General features: G+C 35.7%; 1 protein-coding gene across 1 annotated transcript in view; it reads left to right on the plus strand.

Annotated features, from left to right (window-relative positions):
• The window catches only part of ERp44 (Endoplasmic reticulum protein 44), a 229,172-nt gene that overhangs the window by 26,631 nt on the left and 186,765 nt on the right, over nucleotides 1-15,776 (plus strand). The window contains exons 3-4 of the mRNA XM_090387925.1: nucleotides 5,487-5,596; nucleotides 5,690-5,735. Of these exons, the coding sequence (XP_090244051.1) occupies nucleotides 5,487-5,596; nucleotides 5,690-5,735 (156 nt within the window). The remainder of the gene's footprint in view (nucleotides 1-5,486; nucleotides 5,597-5,689; nucleotides 5,736-15,776) is intronic.

A 15,776-nucleotide genomic window follows, 5' to 3' on the forward strand; every position in this document is an offset into this window, starting at 1 on the left:
TGAGAAAAAGAAGTGTGAAAAGTAACCAAGTATTTACTCTAGAGAGAGTGTGTGGTAGGTGGGAAGGAGCAGCAGTGCGTGGCATCACGCTTCGTGATTAGACAGGGGTTCGAGCCCGTCACCACCAAATACGGAGAATGCGGAAAGGTCAGGGAATGACCACCGCATATCCCAGAGCAATATGGCCTTAGTTGCTAATGCTCCTAAAAACCAAATAACAAACAAACAAACATGTGGGGGACATTGTTGAGGCCACATTATGTCAAGGAGTTGGCTATATTCTTCCTGTTTGTATGCCATGTCCAAAAATTTCATTACTTCATACATCGCGTACCCCCCCCCCCCTTGTTTTTACTCCATCTACTGAATATGTCTTTAATAGAACAGACTAATCTGCGAAAAGATCTAACCTCCCCCCCCCCCAACACTTCCTCATTCATTTCACAAATGCGAGATGTGGCAATAAAGTTCCTGGATTCGTGCAATTAAACAAACACAAAGTGAAGTAGCTTAAAAATGGTTTTATTTTTATTCAAAGTAATCACCACCAGATTCAATTCACTTGTTACACAATTCTAAAAGTTTCTAAAAAGTCGGTGAAGGGGTCCAAAGAGATGATGTTAAATTAGGCAGTTATGTTTTTTGTTATATCCTCAGCATCCTGAAATCTCTTTCCTTTGAGGGTAGTTGTCACCTTGGGAAAAAGAGGGAGAAGTACAGATCAGCCATCCACCCACTTTTCCAATCTAACTGGTGATAGATTGGGAAAGTAGGGTGGGTGGTTGATCTGTGCAATGCTATGTTTCATCAGAAATGTCTTCACAACAAGTGTGGAATGGGCAGGGACCATTCCACACTGGAACTTGTGGAATGGTTGAAAGGCAGCTGGAACTTGTCGTGCAAAAGTTCCAGCTACCTTTGTCTCGAAATTGTGTCCTCCACAGGAACTGTGCTTTAAATATTCTTTGATGCATCCTGTATATAGAATGCAGCATTGACTATTTCTATTTCGAGTAAAAAATTCCTTCAGGTACAAATGTGACTCGGATGCTGTTTGTTGAAAAACATGATCAGCATAGACTCGATCCTGGACATTTTTCTATAAAGGAAACTTTTTGGGCCTTGGTGATGATTTTGAAGTCCACTGCATGCTCAGACACTTTGTTTCTGGGTTGTACTGAAACACCCAACACATCTCTAGTGACAATACAGCTGAGTAAATATGGATTGTTTTTGACAAGCCTGGATGAAGCCTTTGTGACAACTCTTCATTTCTTCCTCTCATCCGTGAGACTGTGTAGCACAAACTTTGCACAGATCTTATTCATATCCAACTCATCAGCAATCATTCTGAAGGTCAAATGATGATCTCTTGCCACAGTAACCCCAGGGGCTCACATTTGGTGAGTATGGTCTTGGCACACCCAGAGTCCTGAGTTGGATATCATCATTCTTCTCTTCCTTGGTGATTCCCTTCTACTTCTCTCTCTCTCCGGGTAACTCAAATTTTTTTTGGCTAGTGCAGCAAAAGCCTCAGGCTTCCTTGCACCATAGGGCTAATGATGATGATAATTATCTTTGAACTGTTTATGCTATTAATCAAACACACTAGTATGACTTAAAATTTCAACAGTGTAAACAGTTTTTAACATTTCATACATTTCTGTTGCAGATTTTTCCAGTTTAAAGCAAAATTTGATATTCTTTCATTGCTCCATTGCAAAATCATGACATGGAATGTTAACACTAGTAATGAAACTGGTTTTTACTTGCAACCTGTCAGCCTACTGGACAATCTCTGTACCACTATCTATTAGAAGAAGTTTAAACTACAACGTAAACCACTACCATTTATTTTCAAATTCATCAAACTTGACTGCAACAGCACCATTCCAGAACTTTATTATCACACCTTGTATACGTGGTCTCAGTCATGTCGTGTTGAGACAGTGTCACTTTTACCATATTAATGTTTTTAAAAAACTGCAATGGTAAATTTATTAAAATAAAGTAAAATACACCTAATAAAGTGCTCATTTAGTAGAAATAAAATGAGAAACTTGGAGGAAAGAAATAGAATGAGAAATCTGATTGCTGATGCCCCATCTTCTTGGGGGGAAAGGTGCAAGGTAGAACAGTAGGCAGAGAAATAAAATAGTGCTTTGATAATCCCAAGGGGCTGCACTGGGTGGATGTAGTCACTATACTACAACAACCAGCAAGCCAACGCATCCCCAAACAGTGACTGACCTATAAATGAAACTGAAAATGTATAAACCCAAATATAAATACCAACTAATATCATCTCTGGTGGGGATAAAATACATAATAATTCTACTTCAAACTTCGTATAGTGGAGGCTGCCATGAAGTTACTAAAATGTAAATTAAAATTTTTGTAAGAAAAAAGAACTGAATGATGCAATTTTTTTGAACTGTGATGATATAATGAATGGAAAAGTGCACCTGGCAACAGACTTTTTTAAAAACCAAGCAAAAGTGTGAGAAGCAATGAAACCTGAAATAGCAAATAATAAAAACCTAAAACTGGATATTGTGCATAAGAGATGACAAATTCAACTGGAATTGATGATAGTTTGCAAAAGTAAATAGAAAATAAAAGCCTATTATGAGGCCTGCCCACACTTTTTCATCCATTATACACTGTCCAGTCAAAACATTATGATCCTTTACCTAGCAGCAATGTTGTCCTCTTGCTGCTGGTACCACTGCTATACGGTGAGACATGGATTCAATAAGGCCTCTGAATGTTGCAGGAGATTCGTTGTACAATGTCGTCAGGACACAATATACAAATGCCAAATCTATTGATCCATGTAATCTCAGAGATGTTCTGTGGCATTCATATCTGCTGAATTCGGCAACTTTCAAACAATGCCGACCAAGTGGCAGGGCACGTTATCCTGCTGGAACACACCTGCCCCATCCTGTAAGACAGTCATCACGAAGGGGTGTACCTGATAAAATTATCTCCACCTGAAAAATTATATCTCCACAGTGGAGATATAATTTTTAGCATCCAGAGTGCAGTCTAGGGGGTATGAGGGTTTCGAGATTCCCAGGAAAATATTCCCCATACCAAAACACCACTGCCACCTGCCTGATTCTGTTTGATCAGGACTTCAGAGTAATTCCTGTCAGCAGTTTTTGCCCTACCCTCCATCTCACTTCCACACAGCGTAGTGGGAAATGTGATTTGTCAAAGGCAACTTTTTTTCCAGTTGTCAATGTCCAATGACACCATTGAGATGCAAATTTTAGTGCTGTTGGTGATGGGTGCTGTAAGCATGGGTATCTTGACTGGATGTCTACTGTGGAGGCCCATGCAGAGGAGGTTCTTTGGATCGTAATCTTGGAAACACTGCCAGCTGTTCCTTGGTTAAAGTCTGTGGTCAGATCTACTGCATTCAGTCTGTCACCTTGCACAAGGTGGGATAACCTACAATCACTACAACCATTGATGAGGCATGGGTGTCTGCCATTGGCCTGGTGACTACTGTTCTGCCAATATTCTCCTGCTCTTAGAACATCTTAATTACAGCACTCTGTGAACAGCCCACAAGATTTGCAGTTTCCATAATACTGCTATCCTTCAACTGGTATCCAACTATCATCCCTTTTTCAAAGTACATTTGATCATGTCCCTTGCCCTTGTTGATCAAGCACCTTATACAGATCACACATCACAACCTACAGTATAAAATTTACTGGTTCTCACTGCGACACATGCTACCAAGCAGGGAAAGATGACCGATTGCTAGAATATGGGGGGGGGTGTAGTTATGTTTTGACTGGACAGTGTATATTTTAGGAGGATTTTATTCTTTAAATTTGTATTATAGTTTGTGATAACATTGATAACTTTAAGCTGGTAAAAGAAACATACCATCTCAACAGGCCAGTTTTCACATCTGGAATTTGCCTCTAGTCACTCTTCTGTATTTCTTATTTTACTGACAGTGGACTTTTTATTTTATTTTCTATTTATGATTCTTGAAATGTTAAGTTTGCCTTGCTTTTTATTTGTTATTACAAAAAAGTGGCATGTTGTGTTGCATCTTGCCACACACACAGCTTCTCCATTAACTAAATGTCTTGAAGTGCTGACTTGGTAACAGTTAATGCAATTGTCGATTGCACTGATGCTTTTACTTTCTCTGATTGATTTACAATAGTCTTTAGGGTTGACTTTAATAATCCTTATGACTAGTCACTTATTTCTTTTCACTTAAGGGGATATAAAAATCTGTGCAAACATTAGCAGACCTACTAAACAGTCAACAAACTACCATCTAAGAATATGTGATGCTTTTAACATGTTAATTGCATTCATGACACGCATAGGGATCATGGGATTTTTAATCCAGTTGGAGGGGGAACCACCTTGTTTTTAGAACATTGTCTTCCGATTTGACAGAATAATAACTGGATATTTTTTGTCAAGAAACCTTCACCAGAGTCTGACTAATTCAGCCATAGTGAGAAGAATGCCCAAAAAATGTCTCTGTCCTCTCCAATTCAGATTGACTCAATCCTGGGTCAAAAACATCATCAGAAAATCCAGCACAGAAAGTGTTAATGTGCCTCCATAGCTAGGTGGGCAGGAGCAGCAGTGCGTAGCACACGCTTCTTGATTAGACCGGGGTTCGAGCCCTTGAACACCAAATACGAAGGATGCAGAAAGGTCAGGGAATGGCCACCGCATATCCCCGGAGCAGTATGGCCTTAGTTGCTAATGCTCCTAAAAACCAAATAACAACAACAAACAGAAAGTGTTTAAACCATGTAAGGTAACCTGTACAGCTGACATACCTCAAAAGGGGTCATGTTGGGCTGTCAGAAGCTGAATGATTAGTAAAATGCCATTCATGTGGACTGCAGTGCCCAAATGGTTGGATGTTGGCAGTAATGGATACTGGAAGGTTCTTGGACACATTGCCAGTGGCATCAGAAGGTTAAACGTGAGAATCAGTGGAGCCACAGACTAGCAGGCAAAAACGGATTTGTTGTCATCTGCTATATTGGTAGCTTAATGTTGACAGGAAAAAATGATAGTACGGGAATTTTTTTTAATGTATATAAAAACTCAATATGGTGGGTTTCATTGTTATATTAATAATGAAAACATGTAATGTAATATCAACGTTTTTATTGAGAATAGTATAAATTTGCATCAACAAAAATTGGATACCTATATCTATATATATTTAAATCTGTTCACTTTAAGTTAAAAAAAAAATTTCCACAGTGTTTTTTGTTAACATTGCAACTAGTACATCATATAATGGAACACATAGGCCTAAGGTTACTGCAGGCTTATAAAAGTCAGTCTCTGTCGAAAAATTCTGAACCATTTTAAAATTAGATTGTCGTGTTCTTTTCAATATCAAGCATAAATGCCTTGTTCAGTCATGACTTGTAATATATAAATATTTTTTAAATTTAATTAAGTTTATTTATTTTTAGGTCAGAATGAACTGATATTCCTAAATTTTTATGCTGATTGGTGTAGGTTTAGTCAGATGCTTGCACCTATTTTTGATGAGACAGCTGAAACTATAACAAAAGAATTTCCTGTAAGTGTATATTATTATTGCATATATTTATCAATTATTTTTGATTTTCTTGATAGGGAGATAATTCACATCAGAAATCTTTTTTGTTTTCAGGAGCCAGGAAAAGTTCTTTTTGGGAAAGTGGATTGTGATGTAGAAAGTAAGAATACGTTCTTTGTTGATTGTTAATATGAATGTGGCTGTTTTTCTTTGTCTTAACATTGTGATATTTGGAATGGTAATTTGGGGTTGGGTCTTTGAAATGCACATGTTCTGCTTTCATATCGAGGGTTTAGTGTCAGACAAAGTTAACTACAAAATCATTTTGTAGTAAGCGTTTTTGTAATTAACCAAGAAAAAGTCATTTGACATTTTTTCGGTTTACCTGAAATGTGCTTATAGCCTAAGCTAACTTGTAAACTACTAGAGAAATACATTTCTATGACATGATATGCATTGTTATTTGTATGAACTAAAGTTGTCTCAAAACAAAAATGCAATTTTTTAATTAACGTTGTCTGACACTAAGTCCTCGATATATTACTGTATAGGATTTGGTAATTTTATTAGTCAAATGTTGGAAACTCAGATATTTTTGAAAGAAGTAATATTTCATATAAGATTGGAAGAATAATTTTATATGGTGAAGTTCATATAGTGAAATCTTAAGCCTGTGTTGAGAATTGGGGATTTGTGACTATCAACCCAGTATGACACATACACACTCTCCTTCACACCCTCACTTCTGATAGCTCTCCTGCTTACTGCCAGGTGGTTTGTGTCTTGTTTAAAACATGATTAACTTTTTCCATTTTATATAGACATTAAATGCTGCAGAATTCTTTATTTCTGTATACTTTCTCATTTTCTTAATTTTCCTTTCATTTCTAACTCTGAGGGATTGAAAGCATTCATTATTCAGCAGTTCCTTTCAAGGCTGTATACTGATGATCCTGCTTACCTCTTATTGATAAGATATTAGCTTAGTTCCTGTCACTGCCTTGTGATAATTTATGGTGGTAACAGTAGGAATTTTGTTTGTATTCTGTCTTTTTGTATTATAATCCCAAGCCTTGTTCATTCTGAACATCCTTTAGTTCATCTCTGTCTAACCTATAAACTATCAGAGTTTCTGTTCCTGAAGTGCAATAAATATCCGTTTACAGCCATCCCTATCTTGTCTTTCAACCAACCCCTGATTCACTGATGGATCTTCCTTGTTATTCTGACCTGCTGTAATTTATACAGTAACCTGTCTTGAGCGACCCTATCAAAATCCAGATATATAAAGTCAAAGTTGTTTCTTGTATTCAGGTGCTTTACATTGTCATCATAGTAATTTCAGATTTGTCAGGCAAGACTAATCTGAAATGTCTTGCCTTCACAAATCCATGGTGAGACCCATTTAAGATACCATCCTTGTTGATATGTCCTGTATTGCATCTTTAACCATAGTTTCCATAATCTTACCAACCACAGAAGTCAAAGAGATGTCAATGGTTTATAATTGCCTATCACTTCTTTAACTCCTCCATTATGGATTTTGAACTTTGGCACTTTTCCAGTCCAAGGGAGTAACCCCTGAATGATGATCTTATTAACATTCCGTAATGTCAATGATCTCATTATCCTCTGTTGGACGCATTTGCCAACTTTTTCAGTATGGTGAATGTATACCATCTTATTCTGGAGGTTAATTATTTCTCTCTTGAACACATTACTCGGTGAAATGAAATTCATCATTCCCTCTTAGTATGGCAGCATGTTTCAGTTATTCTTACAATCAGCATTAATTGATCTGAGCAAAAGCACAGGGTAACCCATTTTATTTACAACACTCCCAGTATTATTATATAGACATATTAAGTTTTGGATTTTTTTTACTGTTTACTTCACCAGTACATCCCTTATAGTTATTTACTGAAGTAAATAACTATTAGGGATGTATTGGTTGGTATACTAAAGATTTAAAAAAAAAAAAAAAATCTTTCTCTGTATAATGTAGCTGCATTAAATTATTGTCTAATTCATCTGGTCTTTCCAGGTATACAGAATTGTGGAATATCCCACAAGTACTCTGAAGGGTGGCTACACTTGCACACCAAGACCTGGAACAGGTAATGGAGGAATTTCTAAAATTTCCTTCAATTGAAGCTGTTGTTAGCCAATCTCAGAAAGAGGAAGTGGGTTTTGCCACATGAATTGTTCCAGGTTTTTCAGCCTGCTCAACATGAGTTGCTCTGTAAACATGCTTATGAACAGACTATGGTCTAAGTTGCTGATGCACCGAAAAACCCAAATCCCCACCCAATTAGCAGTTTAAGTCCTCTGTGCATCAGCAAAGATGCTTGCACTTCTCCTTTTTAAGTGAATTCCCCTTACAAAATAAATCCTTTCTAATTAACCAGAGCTGTGAAAACTTCCCACTATAAGCCTTGTAGAGTTTTGAGTTAATCCACAAGGCTTCCATCACTTTTCCATTGTGACCTTATAATTCTCACCCAAATGAGTTTCACACCAATTTTTTGTTTTTGTTTTATGTCATTATTTCTCATATATAACTATATGTCCTTTAGTTCCTTAAGAATTGACAGCTTGTTGGTGACATCAGTTTTAGCACCTGATAGACATACCTTGTTCTTTTTCATCTGCTTTGATTGCAGAATAAATACCCGGTTCCCCTAAAAAATTAAATCATCAGTGTGAAATTTTAAATTCTGTCCCCTTCCCCACTAAATGGCTCCCACATGACCATTTTAACAACCATACACAGAATTTTCTTTCCCCCCATATGCACCATGTCAAACCTGATAGTGTGGTAGTTTTGCTGCTGTGAATCACTCACTAAAATAACCTCACTTGGAACTGGGATATTCTTCATCTGAGATCCATTCCTGATGTCCAGTCCTCTCAGAGAGTGTCTTGGCTTAGTACTGGATACTTGAATGTTTGTTTGGTCTACTTCAGGGGTCCCCAAACTATGGGATCCAGCCCACCACAGAATTTATCCGGCCCACAAATATTTCAATTAGATTGTAAAAATTAATGTTTAAATTAGATCACAATAAAATTTATGAAAAACACATTTTACAGATTATTTTAATATTCGTTGGTTGATTAATAGTGTTGCCGCTTCTGTGTCGTCAGCTTAATCCTGTTAGATATTAATTCTGTTATTTCCACTCAAAACTATTCTTTGAAACATCGTTAAAGAAATCTGTTAATCTTGACCCTGTCATTAAATAGCAATGGCTTTAGAGACAGTAATTAGGGATTTCCTAATCCCTTGCTAGTCTGCACACCAACCCAGATGTCCAGAGTATGGGAGCAAAGGTCACCCTAGTTTTCCATTGCACAAGAATCTTGGATCTAGGATAAAAACACGACACTATTTTATTGGTTAATGGAGTTAATCCCTCTGCTGTAAATTAACTGCTGGCAGCCTGTATTCACATAAAGTTTCTGGTAGCATAATCAAGAGGAGGCTGTCAGCAGGTAGGAATTTAATCTCTTTGTATTTTCTTAGATTTCTTGTTTTCTATCATAACAGCAATTCAAAACTTAATACTTTAGAACCATAATTTGCAAGTTGTAATAGTCAGTCCTCGTATAACACGTGTTTACACTACACGAATTCGATCGTACATGATTTATAAATAGAGGAACGATATCGTATATAACACAAACCGAATTCGCTTATGCACGATTCACCTTGGTGTTTACAAGAAATGGCAGTCGAACGCAGAATCACCCCAACTGAATGCAACACGATAGGAATTAAGAGAAGATTCTGAAAATGTGTTTGTTTTTTATATCAGTGAAGGGGAAACACATTTCACCATAATAACGTAAAAACTCACACAATTCCAGCTATCGGTATTATCGCAAATGCAATTAGATCGAGTTTACTACCAGTTTATAACAGATTCCACTAGCAGAAATGCAACTGGAAATTGTTTTTATTGTTTTATGGTAGTAACCCCTAGAAATGTGCTTTAGTAAAATGTGATGTATTAATAGTGTATCTCTGCCTTTACGGTGTTGTTTATTTAGCTGCTACACGCGCGCAGCTTTGTTTATGTGTATCAAGCGTGCCTCCTCATTTTGTAATTGTGTTTTATTCCCTAAAAATGAGTAAAATACTTAAAAGGTGTAAAAAGGAAGCGTCCTGGTGAAAACGCTACAGATTCAGAGAGAAAAAGAAAAGCAATATCGATAAACAGAGGTGGACTGGGTCAAAAATTCTTACCTGGGAAAATTTGTAGTGGCCTCATACTAGCATTTATGGCCAAAATCACACCGGCCTCCGGCCCATAAGCTTTACCGGGGAAACCCCAGAGGCCGATGTGATTTTGGCCATAAACGCTAGTATGAGGCCACTACAAATTTTCACAGCGTTTCACAATTTCATATTTTTTCTCTATCGACAAAGGCAGACTGGAGAAAAAATATGAAACTGTGAGATGCTTTGAGCGAAATGAAAGACCATGTGATGTTGCGCGTCACACAGGCCTAAATGTGGCAACTCCGGGAATTACAAAGAATGCAGAGAAAATAAAAACAACTTTCATAGCAGGAACAAATCAAATTGTAATTAAAGTCCATTAGATTAAGACAAAGAATTGGAAGAGATGGAACGGCTGTCATCTGTTTGGATAGATAATCAAACAAAAAACAAGTTTGCATACGATAGAAGCAAAAGCATTAGCAATATTTTATTACGATTATTTATTGTGTTTTGTAATGTTTTGGTTACAAATGTGTGTTCAGTCTTGGGTGGTCGACACCTAGCCCTATTTTTCCCATAGGGCCTGTTGTTTACATTGCACGATTTTGCATTGCACGGGGGTCCTAGGAACACAACTATCGTGCTATACGAGGACTGACTGTATTGGTAATTGCAACTGTATTATTGGTAATTGTAACTGTAATATCCTAAAATATTGAAATTTGTAGCCCTTTTCGTTCTCCTCACAGCATGGTCTGATGTTGGGTATCGGTATGATACCTGAAACGTCACCGTATTAAGCTGTATTATAATTAATAATATAGTCAGTCCTCGTATAACACGTGTTTACACTACACGAATTCGAGCATACACGATTTATAAATAAGGGAACGATATCTTATATAACATGAACCGAATTCGCTTATGCACGATTCGCCTTTGTGTTTACAAGAAATGGCAGTCGAACGCAGAATCACCCCAACCGAACGCAACATGATAGGAATGAAGAGAAAATTCTGAAAATGTATTTGTTTTTTTTACATCAGTGAAGGGGAAACACATTTCACCATAATAACGTAAAAACCAACACAATTCCAGCTATCGGTATAATCGCAAATGCAATTAGATCGAGTTTACTACCAGTTTATAACAGATTCCACTGTTATAAACTGTTATAGCAGAAACGCAACTGGAAATTGTTTTTATTGTTTTATGGTAGTAACCCCTAGAAATGTGCTTTAGTAAAATGTGAGGTATTAATAGTGTATCTCTGCCTTTACGGTCTTGTTTATTCAGTTGCTACACGCATGCAGCTTTGTTTATGTGTATCAAGTGTGCCTCCTCGTTTTGTAATTGTGCTTTATTCCCTAAAAATGAGTAAAATACTTAAAAGGTGTGAAAAGTAAGCATCCTGGTGAAGACACTGCAGATTCAGAGGCAGACTGGGTTCTTACCCGGGAAAATTTGTAGTGGCTTCATACTATGGTTTATGGCCAAAATCACACCAGCTACCGGGGTTTCTCCAGTAAGGCTTAGTCCACCTCTGTCAATAGAGAAAAAATATGAAATTGTGAAACGCTTTGAGCAAAATGAAAGACCATGTGATATTGCACGTGCTACAGACTTAAATGAGGCAATGCCGAGAATTACAAAGAATGCAGAGAAAATAAAAAACAACTTTCATAGCAGGAACAACTCAAAGTGTAATTAAAATCCATTAGATTAAGACACAAAGAATTGGAAGAGATGGAACAACTGTCATCTGTTTGGATAAAAAATCAAACAAAAAACAAGTTTGCTTACGATAGAAGCAAAAGCATTAGCAATATTTTATTACGTAATAGTCGTAACAAAATACGTAAGTATTTTATTACGATTATTTATTGTGTTTGGTAATGTTTTGGTTACAAATGTGTGTTCAATCTTGGGTGGTCGGCACCTAACCCTATTTTTCTCATAGCGCCTGTTGTTTATATTGCACGATTTTGCATTGCAAGAGGGTTTCTAGGAGCACAACTATTGTGCTATACGAGGACTGACTTGTATAGTTTTATATTATAATAATGTAGTTTATTAGGCAAACAGCCTAATAAGCTATATTATTAATTTCATGTGATATGAATGTAATAATAACCTTTATGTTAAAATATTTCATTAAATTAAGACACGTCAGTGTTTACTTATTTCACAATTCATCGGTATTTTTTTATTCCAGTGACCCCATAAAAAATCATGTAAAAAGTTGATGTCGAAAAAAATAAAAGTTGATACTGAATGTCACGTTTTTAATAAGCGGTGGCCAATTAATTACTTTTTTTTTTGCACTGCTCAATGATACTTGCACATCTTATTTGCATTGAAGCCTTGTCAGTGTTCAAGGAATATAATGTGAAACGTCACTACACCACAAAACATGCTTCAAATTACAATAAATTTCAAGGAGCTTTGCAGCAGAAAAAACTCTGAGAACTAACCCTTTTCAAAGTCTAAAAGTTTTCAAAGTCATCAGCAGATTAGAACTTTTTCTCATCAAAATTTATTTGCAGTTAGAGCTTGTTTTCGAGCATCCCAAATCATTGCCGAAGAAGGAAGGGCCTTTACGGATGGAGAATTTGTAACCAATTTGTTTGGAAATTGCAGAAGTTAAAAAATTTTGCCTGTGAGTTTATCTTCATCAACTGTAACAAGAATTGAAAATTTAGGAGCCGATGTTCAAAATCAACTCATAGAAAAAGTTCGTGCGTGAATTCACACATTTCTCAATAGCAATTGATGAGAGTGAAAATACAAGCCACACAGTTCAATTACTAATTTATATCCGTGGTGTAAATCAAAATTTTGCAGTAACTGAAAAGCTTGTTGCATTTAAAAACTTGGAAGATACAACAACAGGTGAAAATATATTCTTCAGTCTGTCAGAAGCCAGTGACTGCTTCAAATTGAATTGAGCTTTGCTATTGGTGGTTACAACAGATGGCACTAAAAATATGGTTGGTACTAAAATTGGGTTCATGGTCAGCTTCATAAATATCTTGAGAATTAAAATATTAAAAAACCAATGTAATTTCATTGTATAATTCACCACCAGTTTTTGGGCATAGATTCAGTAATGTCAACTGGAAATTTTAAACGACAGTAAATTTTATTCGCAAGACTGGTCTGAATCATCGGCACTTCAAAAATTTTCTTGAAACTATTGATGCTGGATACGGTGATTTGTTGTTATACACTAATGTATATTGGTTGAGTTGCAGTAATGTGTTGAAGCATTTTTATAAAATTTAGGATCGAAATACAGCCAATCCCCGACTTACGTAATGGTTGCGTTCTGCTGAACTCTATGTAAGTTGAAATTTCCCTAACAATTTGATTGAAGCAAAAAAGCAATGTTCGATGAATACGTAAATAGAATTATTTATTCAATGTTTTTTATCTTGTGCTCAGGAAAAATTACAAAAGTGTACAAAATTACAAAAATTTCAAAATTATAAAATTACAAAAAGAGAGAGGAGACAAGCATAACGTCAGCAAGTTTTACCTTTCGAGCATTGTTGCCAGAATTAACTTTTCAGCTGATAAGCACGCCTCTGCAGAAGTTGAGGGCTGTGGAGATTTAGAAGGGGTTTTTTTCAACACATCGCAAAATATTTCTACATCTGCAGAATCAGCACTGGCGACTTCACTGCATACTTTAAACCAGCGTGATGCTTGAACCTATTAAACCACCCGTTGCTTGCCACGAACTTGGCTTGGGGTTTGCTGTACTTATCCCTTAATATCTTGTTGCTTTTGGTTGAATTGCCATTGGACTCAGGGGCAGTCTCTTCTGAATCTGATTTTCTATCCATAGTATTAATAGCATTTCCATCTTTGATACACCTGATTGCTGTTTTGTGATCACTGTTAATCTTAAATGCACTGATCCTTTAACATGTTCTTTTATAAGCGCACTGTCCCATAAAATAGTATTCACCATTGAAGCAGCGAGACCTAATTCTGTGCAACAGATGACAACCTTTGTACTGCTTTGTACGTCTTAATTAATCATCTTCATTTCTAAATAAATTTTGTTTTGTTTCCTAGCACTGCCAGCACTTGCACTTTACGTTAGTCCCTTTCCTTCACCATTGTAATAAGTAAATAGGAATGAAGAGAAGATTCTGAAATTTTATTTTTCATTGAAGGGGAACTCGTTTCACCATAATACATAAAAACCCACAGAATTCCAGTTATTGGTATTATCACAAATGCAATAAGATCGAGTTTACTACCCATTTATAATAAATTGCACTAACAGAAAAGCCCAGTCAACCTGGAAGTGCAAATTGTTTTTATTGTTTTTTAGTAGTGACCTCTAGAAATGTGTTTTAGAAAAAATATCACAAAGGCATTCAAAACTGATTCTTACAATGGAACATACGATAACAATGAAAGTGTAGTGCAATTTCCATTATAAAAATGACCTTTTAGAGAGGTAAATAGCTTAGTTATATAGCAAAAATTTCAACTTTCGAGGTCTTGGAACGAATTACAAAAAAAAAAAAAAAATGTTATTGGGTTCACATTACAATATTTTCATGATGTCTCCATTTATTCCTGCGGGATGCAAAGTACATTTCCATGATTCTTTTAAGTTTTCACCGTTCGGCAAAAACTTACGTAAAGTCGAGTATTGCGTAAGCCTGGGAGTGGCTGTAAATCTATTTATGAATGAAAGAATATAAACCTGTTCTGGAACTGTCAGATCTCAAATGGTTGTGGAATCTTGCCCTTTTTTAACAGATATATGTGAACACTTGAATTTTCTTAATATGAAATTACAAGGACGAGACAAACTTGCCAATCAATTGTATTATAATGTCAAAGCATTTGAAACAAAACTGGAGTTATTTATAAGTCAACTATTTCGGAATAATTTTTCACATATTCCATGTTGTGATAATTTATCTAAAAATATGCCTAGTTGTAATTTTTCCACTGAAAATTTTGTTCAAAATGTTAGTTTGTTGCAGGAAAATTTTGCAGCTTGATTTTTTGATTTTAAAAATAATTCAAAGGTGTTTGAACTTTTTCAAAATCCATTTGATGTACCCGTGAACAATGTTGATGAGAATTTACAATTAGAGTTGGTAGATCTTCAATCTAATGGTGCACTGAATACAAAATTTAATAATGAAAATCTAATTCAATTTTATTCAATGTTATCTGAGTCAGATTATCCAAAAATTAAAAATTTTGCAAGAAAGGTTACTTCAATTTTTGGATGTACATGTATATGTGAGCAGACCTTTTCAAAAATGAAATATGTAAAATCAAAAGTATGATTACATCTAACTGATCCACATTTACATAACTTTTAAGAATTGGAACTAGTACTTTAAAACCTGATATTACGAAACTTAGTCGCACTCTACAACCAAATTCATCACAATAATTATAATTTTGATTAGTACAATAAATAAGTAATAATTAATTTTATTATTTTACTGACTGTATTTTGTACTGACTGTATTTTTGTGATTAGTACAATAAATAAGTAATAATTAAAATTTGATATAAACAAGCTGGTATATTTTATATTACTTATCCATTGATTTATTTTTGAATCTAGGTATAGGTAGGTAGGTGTAAAAAATGTTTCTCTGCATAACATTAGTTATGTAGAAAATGTAGTTTTCAGTAATTAGTAATTTTCTCTAGGCTGCCAAACATCCAAAAATTCATACGTGGCCTGCTTCTCTAAAAGTTTGGGGACCTCTGGTCTACTTTGTTGTGTTTTTTTTTTTTTTTTGCCAGTGCAGCAAAAGCCTGTGGCTTCCTTGCACTATATGGCAAATACTATTACTACATATGAGTTGGTTAAATGAATAGAATACATCCTTGGGAATAGAATACAAAATGAAATCTTGTCCCATTCAGGAAAGTTCCAGGTGCTTCATTTAACACCTGTACTGTAGGTTGCCAGCCACTGTA

Source organism: Mastigoproctus giganteus, chromosome 13 (assembly GCF_048544385.1).
Source record: "Mastigoproctus giganteus isolate SK-2022 chromosome 13, ASM4854438v1, whole genome shotgun sequence".
NCBI classification, from domain to species: Eukaryota; Metazoa; Arthropoda; class Arachnida; order Uropygi; family Thelyphonidae; genus Mastigoproctus; species Mastigoproctus giganteus.